The sequence below is a fragment of the Mustela putorius genome, unplaced genomic scaffold (genome assembly GCF_011764305.1).
Source record: "Mustela putorius furo isolate JIRA1106 unplaced genomic scaffold, ASM1176430v1.1 tig00003853_pilon_pilon_pilon, whole genome shotgun sequence".
Taxonomy (NCBI): Eukaryota; Metazoa; Chordata; class Mammalia; order Carnivora; family Mustelidae; genus Mustela; species Mustela putorius.
In genome coordinates, this window is record NW_025422005.1 from 23,400,820 (window position 1) to 23,410,022 (window position 9,203).

Genomic DNA, 9,203 nt, shown 5'->3' on the forward strand with positions numbered 1-9,203 from the left:
GAGGGCGGCGCCTGGGTCTCTAACGCTTCCCTTGACCATTTTTTCAACCAAAAATCCAGGCCTGTGAAGTGACTCAGGAGAGAACATTGGCAATGGGGATGGCTTCCGGTCACAAATCCATGGTGTTTCGTGGATTCAGACAGACCTGGCATAGTAGCTTTGTGGCCTTAAGCAAAGGGCTCCTGGTAACGGGAGCCGGCCCTGAAGCCGGTTTCCCTTGCCAGCGTCTGGGTATGTATTAGTGCTCGTTGCGGCCCTGTGGGGTAGGTACAGTTATTACTCCTTTGGAAAGATGGGGAAACTGAGCTGAAAGGGGAGACGTAAGGCACCCAAGAGCACCTAGCATGGAATTGAGATGTAAGCCACATCTGTCTTTCTCCATCGATTTCGGGCTCACCGTAACTGACGCACTATGAGAACAGAGGGAGCTTACCTGCAGAGTGCCTGGCACCCTCCTAGTGTTCTTTCTTCCTTCCTCCCCTCCTTCTTTCAGGAGGCTTGGGGCTGGGACCCCAGAGACCTGTGTGCAAGAGAAGTGGGCTGAGACCTGGTCTGGGCTCCCCACGCCCTGCCGGGCCCAGGATGCCCCTAGCCATCAGCAGCTCCTGAGCTCATGGAGCCCTCGGCCACCCCAGGGGCCCAGACTGGGACCCCCACTGGCGGCGGGGACCCATCACCATCCCTGGTGCCTCCTGACTACGAAGACGAGTTCCTGCGCTACCTGTGGCGTGATTATCTCTACCCAAAGCAGTATGAGTGGGTCCTTATCGCTGCCTACGTGGCTGTATTCCTTGTGGCCCTGGTGGGCAACACGCTGGGTAGGTGTTTAGGTCCCGGCGGTGCTGCGGACTTCCCCTGGGCACTGGCAGGGGTCCTGGGCCTGGCTTCTCTCTCTCCCTCCCCATCTCCCCTTGGCTTGGCAGTGTGGGGGCTGGGTAGCACAGCTCTGCACCCCCCCCCCCCCCGCCTCATGTCCCCCTCCTCTTCCCACCCCTGCCCTGCAGTCTGCCTGGCTGTCTGGAGGAACCACCACATGAGGACAGTCACCAACTACTTCATCGTCAACCTGTCCCTGGCTGACGTGCTTGTGACAGCCATCTGCCTCCCGGCTAGCCTGCTGGTAGACATCACTGAGTCCTGGCTCTTCGGTCATGCCCTCTGCAAGGTCATCCCCTATCTACAGGTGAGCTCCACCCAGGTGCCGTCTGTCACCCCTCTGTCACCCCAAGTACAAAAAAACCATGGCCTTGCATAGACCTCAGCGACACTTGGACTTGCCTTTCAGACAGAATGCAGTGGCTCAGTTCCTCTGCCATGTCGTCCTCTCCTGTCATCAGGGCCCGGCCACAAGGCCTGACACTTGGAGACACAGGCCCGGCCCACACACTCATATAGAGATCCCCACCTGGTCACACCCGCAGACCCACACACACATAGCCACTGGACACAAGTGCAGTCACCTCCACTCACCAGGAGAGGGGCACAAGCCCACAGTGACAGGCACAGATGCGTGCTAGGCCTGCTCCCTGGTTCCCAGGGGGCTGGTGTGAGGAGACTACCCCTGGCCAGGGCCTTCCATCCCCCAGCAGCAGGGATCAGGTTGTCCAGATGTGGTGGGGGTTGGAGGAAGAGACCTAGCCAGAGGCCAAGATGCACCCCAGAGGGCAGGGTTCCCTCCCAGAGGCAGCCTCCACCTCCACTTCTGTTCCTAGGCTCATATCTGCCTCCCTCAGGGAGGCTCTTTCCTCACAGCCCCGGGGAAGGGAAGACATCCCTGGGCAAAGAGAAATGCCTCTTGGATTTTTTTTTTTTTTAAAGATTTTACTTATTTATTTGAAAGACAGAGATCATAGGTAGGCAGAGAGGCAGGCAGAGAAAGAGAGGAGGAAGCAGGCTCCCCCCGCTGAGCAGAGAGCCCGATGCGGGGCTCCATCCCAGGACCCTGGGATCATGACCTGAGCTGAAGGCAGAGGCTTTATTTAACCCACTGAGCCACCCAGGTGCCCTGCCTCTTGGATTTTTAAGATTTTCCACTCAACAGATTAATGCTGCGAACACTGACAATAAAGACAGGGTGGGGAGGAAATGCACCTTAATCAAATTATTTAACCTTCCTGTGCCTCAGTGTCCTCCTCTGTAATGTGGGGTGAGAGTATGCACCATGGGGTTGTTGTGAGGATAATGAGAACAGTGCCTGGCACGTCGTAGGTCCCATTAAGTTACTATTCATGGTAGGGAAGCACCCACTATGGGCCAGGTCTCGACCTGGACATTTCCCACCCGTGATTTCATGGATTCTCGCAAGAATCCTGAAGGTGGAGGACATGTTCCCATTCCTCAGACGAGCCTCCGAGAAGGTGAGTGATTTGCCCAAAGCTCCATAAGCCGTGAGCAGTGCAGTGCAGTCAGGATGGACGCCTGGCGTTTCGGGACTCCATGCCCCATCACCCACCCCATGTCTGTGGGTGGCCTCCAAGGGGACTGACGCTGTGTGCCCCATGGGGCAGGCCGTGTCTGTGTCGGTGGCAGTGCTGACTCTCAGCTTCATCGCCCTGGACCGCTGGTATGCCATCTGCCACCCGCTGCTGTTCAAGAGTACTGCGAGGCGCGCCCGTGGCTCCATCCTGGGGATCTGGGCTGTGTCCTTGGCCATGATGGTGCCCCAGGCTGCCGTCATGGAATGCAGCAGCGTGCTGCCTGAGCTAGCCAACCGCACCCGGCTCTTCTCCGTCTGTGATGAACACTGGGCAGGTAATGGTGGGGGCCTCGAGCAGGAGGCCCTGGAGTGGGCGCCTCCTGGATACGTACCCCTAGGACAGGCATCTGTCAGTATACTTATGGGGCGGGCACTCCCAGGGTGGAGTGTTTTCTCCCAAAAGGACACCCTCGGAGCTGGCTTCTATAAGGTTACCCTCCCAGGGCAGGTGACCCCTTGATGGACGCCATCCAGCAGGCATCTAGCAAGGACACCTCCAAAGCGGGTATCTCCTCTAGTCTAGACACCTGTGAGGGCTCCCTCCAGGATGGACACCCACCGGCTGGGCAACTGCAGGGTCAGAGAGACCCTCTCTGTCGTGGTGTCTATAAGAGGCCCAGCTGCTTGCTTTGACTGTACGACTCCAGATGGGGCAGGGGGGCTTTGCTAAGTGGAACAGGCTGGAGGACCCCAGAAGGGGAGCGTCTCTTGCCCTTGTTTCTCTTGACCCCTACAGATGACCTCTACCCCAAGATCTACCACAGTTGCTTCTTCATTGTCACTTACCTGGCCCCACTGGGCCTCATGGCCATGGCCTATTTCCAGATCTTCCGCAAGCTCTGGGGCCGCCAGGTGAGACCCACTCTGGTGTCCCTGTCTGGGCTGGTGGGGAGGAAAGGGGTCCTGGTCTGAGGGAACAGAAAGAATCTGCCATCCCGGCTGCCACCAGAGAGAGGCTAGGCCCAGGGACAGGTCAAAGTCAAGGCCAAAGCACTGGGGCTGACCCTGCAACCGAATGTTAACTGACACTGGCTTCAGTATCTAAAATCTCATCATCGTTCTGAGCCCAGTAGCTGCCCTTCATTGCACTCGGTATTTCCAGCTAGTCTTGCCTCCTCTCAACCCTCGTATATTGTCCCCAACTGAATGTATGAGAGAACGGAGTCCCAGAGAGGCAAAACCTCTTCTCCCAAACCCCTCAGCCAGCCAGGGGAAGAGCAGTGGCATTCTAATGCCCACGTTGGCCCCACAACAACATTATCTCTGCGTTTTTGCCAAATTCGGCCCTTGGCTCCCAACGTCTTCACAACAACCTAAGCACAGAAGCAGTAGAACCCCCACTGCCAACTTGCCACAGCTGACGGGTGGCAGAAGCTTTCTGGTTCCGGGGCCTGCCTGCTGGCCTCTGTTACAGACCCACCAACAGCAGGTTCTGGGAGACGGGGGGGTTATTGTGGGGGGAGGGGAGTGCTCAGAGGTTCTGGGTACCAGGGGGCTAAGTTCTGGATCCTGTGCCTGGGCAAGGAGAGGATGCAAACCAGAAGGTGACCAGCCTGCAGTCCACCAGCACCTGCCCTCTGCCCTATAGCTCCCCAGTCCCGATGGCAAGAGTCACTATCCTCCTCTAATAGATGAGAAAACCAAGGCTCGGGGCAGGAGAGTGGGTTGAGTGAGCTCACACAGGTCATGAGCCGCTCAGCTGGCCCTAGCCCCTAATTTTCCTCAACTGTAGCCCTGTGCCCCTCTTTTGGGGGGTGATTCATGTGTCCAATGGTGTGAGAGGCTTCAAGGATATCTATGGCTGCTCCTGAAACCTGGACCCCTCCCAGGTTTCTCGGCCGTGACGGAGGCAGGGACTGTGCTCTGAGGCTCCGGTCATTCCGTGCCGCTCACCTGCTCGCTCCTTGCCCAGGCCTTTCCGGGGTCAGGCACAGGCGAGGTGGGGGGCACAACTCACCCACCACCCCTCCCCCCAGGACGGGAAGCGATAGCCTAAGGAGGATGGAGGGGTAGCTCGGGAGAATGTTCTAGAGTCTTCTGCCTCTCTGAGGTTTGGTTCTTTCATCAGTAACTGAGGGCCAGGAAGCCCCTTCCCCAAAGGCACACTGTGGGGCGTTCACAGTGAGCTCCTGAGAGCTTCAAGTTCACGGGCCCCCTCCGGCCCCGAGTGTGGGTCTTCATCATGAATATTAGGTTTCTTCCCTTGGCCCACTTCCAGCCTGCCCCAGGGTACAACACCCCCCCCACACACACACCACCCACCGCTGCTCTCTCTCTTTCTCTCTGTGCCGGCCAGATCCCCGGCACCACATCGGCCCTGGTGAGGAACTGGAAGCGGCCCTCAGACCAGTCGGACGACCCGGGGCAGGGCCTGAGCGCAGAGTCCCCGCCCCGGGCCCGGGCCCGGGCTTTCCTGGCTGAGATGAAGCAGATGCGGGCTCGGAGGAAGACGGCCAAGATGCTGATGGTGGTGCTGCTGGTCTTTGCCCTCTGCTACCTGCCCATCAGCGTCCTCAATGTCCTCAAGAGGTGAGAGCGTGAGGGGACAGCTGGTGGCCTCTCTCTGCTTGGGGAAAAGAAGGGCCTTAGTCCACTTTGTGGCCTTGGAGGCAGGTTATTTCCCTTCTCGGAGCCTCCCAGCCTCAATTTCTTGCCTGCAAACTGTGAATAACGCCTGCCTGCCTGTGAGGGGATTATGAAAATTCCTCCATCTCTTCTCTCAACCATCAGCTCCCGGTGGGGGTGGGGGGCAGGGAGCAGGGAGCACAGTGACCACGTGCACAAGACAGTCTCTGCCTTCTTGGAGGCGACATCTAGTGGGACAGAGAAATAAGTCTCCACCATACGGGCAGGGAGGGATATCGCGATGAAGACCAAATAGGGAAAGAACACAGAGTGAAGGTGACGAGTTAGTGGGGTTTTGTGTGTTTATTTTTTCATCTTTTTTTTTTTTTTAGATACAAGGGTTAAAAAAAAAAAGGCTCATCTGAGGAAATGACATTTGGCAGGGACGTGAAGGAAGGGGGGAAACCAAGGGACCAGGCCAGCGGGTGTCTGGAGGAAAGCACTGGAAGCGGAGGGAACACGGGGTTCAGCAAGTGAGGGGCTGCAGGGCACAGGAGGGAGCAGCGGGCTGTCTGTCAGGAGCCAATCTCAGTGTGAGCTTGTGCTTGGCCATTTCCTGGATTACTTCCTGTGATCTCGGGCATGTCATTTTGCTTCTGGGCACCTCCCTGACTGAACAATGGATGATGTCTTGCTTGACTCCTCATGTTGCTGCAAGGGTGGGTGAGGAAGTGGGTGGGGGTCCCAGGGGATTTGAGAGCCGGTGAATGAGCAGATGGACGCTGGTCCCTGTCCCGACAGCCACCCTGGTTACACTCTCTGTGCTCAAGACCTCAGACCTAAAGGCCCAGGAAAGGGCCACCTGGTGGGACAGAAGGGGCAGTGAGAACTCTTCTGCTCGATAGCTGCTAGTGAGCTGTGTGACCTTGGTCAACTCACTTCCACTTTCTGAGCCTTAGGCTTTCCTTTGTTTTAGATAAGGACAGTGACTCCCACCCAACAAAAATGGGAACATGTGCACACACTTCTACCCCATTTCTGACTGTCCTCCCCCTGGTCCTAGGGTGTTCGGGATGTTCCGCCAAGCCAGCGACCGAGAAGCCGTCTATGCCTGCTTCACCTTCTCCCACTGGCTGGTGTATGCCAACAGCGCTGCCAACCCCATCATCTACAACTTCCTCAGTGGTGAGCGGGCTGGAGAGGCAGGGGTTTGGGTGGGAAGGGGTGCGGCAGTCTTCGGGACAACAGTCTGCACACCCCAAGCCAGGCTGAATAAAGGGATGGCAGGAGGGGATGTCCCTGCTCCCGCCTGGGGATCTTGAGCTGGCTCTGGGAACTCCTCTTTGGGAGAGACCTGGCCCTGATCAGGAGCCCTGGTCTAAGTGGGAGACAGGCCACACACCAGAACCTCTAGTCGGCCCTGTCTGGCCAACACAGGCTCCGGGGGAGCCAGGCCTATGGGAAGAGGGCCCGGGAGCTCCCGCCCGAGAGGATGACTGTATAACCAAGTCATTTGGGTAAGGGAGTATCACAAGCAGAGGCAGCCCAGGACCAGGGAGGGCTTCCCCATGCCCAGAAAGACACGAACTGGCAGAGCCGCCAGAATGTGGGGGGCTGTCCCTGGATCCATCTGTCTCCAATACCAGCCTTCTTGCTCCCCTGTCTGGAAGTCCAGGTATCCCCAGTCCCCTAGCCCCAACCCAGGCCGCTCCCCTCTGCTGTCCCACTGTGTGCACCTCCTGCCCCAACAGGCTCCGGGTGGTAACACCTCTGCTCACGGACCGACCTGGGCTTAGCAGAAGTGTGGCTTCTGAGGCCTCTGGCTGCAGAACCAGGCCTAACAAGCTGTCCAGATGCCTGTTCAAGCCTGGGAACAATGATCTTTGGGAAAAGGCTGAAGGAGGGGCTGGGGGTCCATATCCTAACCCTCACTGAGACTAAAGAATTAGTCCCCGAAGGCTAGCTGGCGGTCTCCAGCTCAGGGGGGAGAATAGAAGATATAAGGGCTGCCGCGAAGGCGGCAACCAGACTTCCTGCCAGGCATTCCTGTCTTATGTTCATTTACTGAGCACCTACTGTGTGCCTGGCCCTCTGCTGGGGCCCGAGGGAGGCTTGCTGGCGGACGAAGTGTGGTCAAGGAGTTTTCTGCTCCACACACCATCTGTCTCCTTGGTGTCCTTTGGCTGACCGAGCTGGCTGTGGTAGTCCCTTCTTCCCTACTCTGTTGTCCCCTTCAAGAGAAGGGCTCCGGAATGAGAACTGGGCCTGACTTTTGGCTGGGGGACCTTGGGCAAGTCGCTGCACCTTTGTGCGTCTCACCTATGAAGTAAGGATAAAGGACGCCAGCCTCTCGGGGTGCTGGGGGAAGCAGGGGAGGAGCGGTGCGTGGGGCAAAGTGGAGGTGCCCCTCACAGGGCCTCATGCAGGCTGCTGCTGTCCTTCCCATCACTGTGGGGCACGGGTGGGGATAGCCTAGCCATAGCCATGAGTCCGAGCCCCTCCCGCTCCCCACCAAGGTGGCCCCAGGCCCCGGAACCAGACACCACGTTCTGAGCCAGGCTCAGAGCCAGAGTGCAGTCAAGGAATCAGATGAAAATTGCATTTCTCCTTGGGAACTGCTCCGGGGCCTCTGTTCTCACTCTCCCTGGCAATGCCAAGGTCGCCTTTGGGGCTTTCTTCCTCCCAGCTCTCCCCTGCCCTCCCGCCCCCTCACAGGCAGCTTGGCTGGAGCTGCGTGGGTGTTCCTGGGCCCAAGGACCTTCCTGCTTCATCCATCTCCTTATGGCTATGTCTTCTGTCTCCAACCAAGGCAAATTCCGGGAGCAGTTTAAGGCCGCCTTCTCCAGCTGCCTGCCTGGCCTGGGTCCCTGCGACTCTCCGAAGGCCCCCAGCCCCCGCTCCTCTGCCAGCCACAAGTCCTTGTCCTTGCACAGCCGGTACTCCGTCTCCAAAGTCCCCGAGCACGTGGTGCTCACCAGTGTCACCACGGTGCTGCCCTGAGGTGTCGCCCTGGTGGCTCCCGAGGGGGAGGTGGTACGAGCTGCTTCCTGCCTGGGCTGCTCCCCTGACTCTTGTGGAGACTGCTGGATGCAATGGGAGGCCAGGGCTCCAGACCTGGTTTTCTGCCTGTTTAACTCTGGGCAAGTGACTTCCCTTCTCTGAGCCCTGTCTCCTAAGCAGGATTGATGGGAGGATTAAGCATGCTCGAGAAAGCAGAAAGCTCGTTGTAGATTGTGAAGTGTTGTGGATGGGATTATCCTATTCCTCCCACATGGCTGTGCCCCACAGTCTCATCCATCCCTATCATCCTTCCGCAGCTCGGCCTTCCTCCCAAAGATCTCTCTCCCACCCAATTACAGGCCTTCCCTGGAGTCTGTTGTAAGGGTCCTGGCGGGCAGTGCCATCTGGCCCAGCGGCTCCAGCGGAAAGCCCAGCTGCTCTGAGGCCCACATGAACGAATCGGGGTCCAGGCTTTCCCTGGTAGGAACACAGCCCCATCCTGGCCACGTGCTGTGTGCACCGCAGACTGGACCCCGTCGGCTTTCTGGTGTGCTAGAACACTCTCCGTGTGGCCATTTGGCATGGAGGCCAGCAGCCTGAAGCAATTGTAATTAAAAGCCTGGCACTGAATGTTCCTTTTCCTTGTCATTGCACAAAATCTGTGCTGCTGAGGTGAGGAGAGAGATGGTGGGGAAGCTTGGGGTAGGAGAAGACCAGGCAGCACTGGAATGCTATGATCTGCTGACCACCGCCCACCCCTCCCAACACCCTGGATCCCAGATGGGCTCTGAGCCCAGATTCAGAGCACATGCATTACTGCCTCCTGCAGGACCTGGGTCCTGGACACAACTGTCTGCTGTGACAGTTCTGGTCCCAGTGGCCTATGGGAGGTAAGGGAGATGTGGGGGCAGACAGCGGGGTTAACAGACTGATTTACTATTATCTTCACCTTCTTGGAAGTCAGGCTTGCATTTATTTTCTATGAACTCACAGGATAAAAAGAGCCCCAAACGTGCTCCATCTGCCACCAAGATGATTAGAGGGCTGCCAGAGGCCCTGCCCCTCGTTGCCAGGGCGGGAAGTGGAGTGCGGGCTTGAGGAGAGTTCCGCTGACGGGCGGGAGACATCTGGCAGGGGCCAGCTCAGCTGTGCGTGACCCCTG

At 58.0% G+C, this 9,203-nt stretch overlaps 1 protein-coding gene across 1 annotated transcript; it reads left to right on the plus strand.

The window, feature by feature from the left end:
• The first annotated feature begins 472 nt into the window (after positions 1 to 472).
• HCRTR1 (hypocretin receptor 1) lies at positions 473 to 8,774 on the plus strand. Its single transcript, XM_045064099.1, has 7 exons — positions 473 to 818; positions 1,005 to 1,183; positions 2,508 to 2,751; positions 3,213 to 3,328; positions 4,773 to 5,005; positions 6,105 to 6,226; positions 7,851 to 8,774. Exons 1-7 carry the CDS (start codon positions 614 to 616, stop codon positions 8,039 to 8,041), a joined length of 1,290 nt encoding a protein of 429 aa, XP_044920034.1. The 5' UTR covers positions 473 to 613; the 3' UTR covers positions 8,042 to 8,774.
• The last annotated feature ends 429 nt before the right edge of the window (positions 8,775 to 9,203 follow it).

Coding starts and splice junctions, on each gene's coding strand:
- HCRTR1 (XM_045064099.1), top strand. CDS start 614: ATGGAGCCCTCGGCCACCCCAGGGGCCCAGACTGGGACCCCCACTGGC. Junction 819..1,004: donor CCTGGTGGGCAACACGCTGG/GTAGGTGTTTAG, acceptor CCTGCCCTGCAG/TCTGCCTGGCTGTCTGGAGG. Junction 5,006..6,104: donor GTCCTCAATGTCCTCAAGAG/GTGAGAGCGTGA, acceptor CCCTGGTCCTAG/GGTGTTCGGGATGTTCCGCC.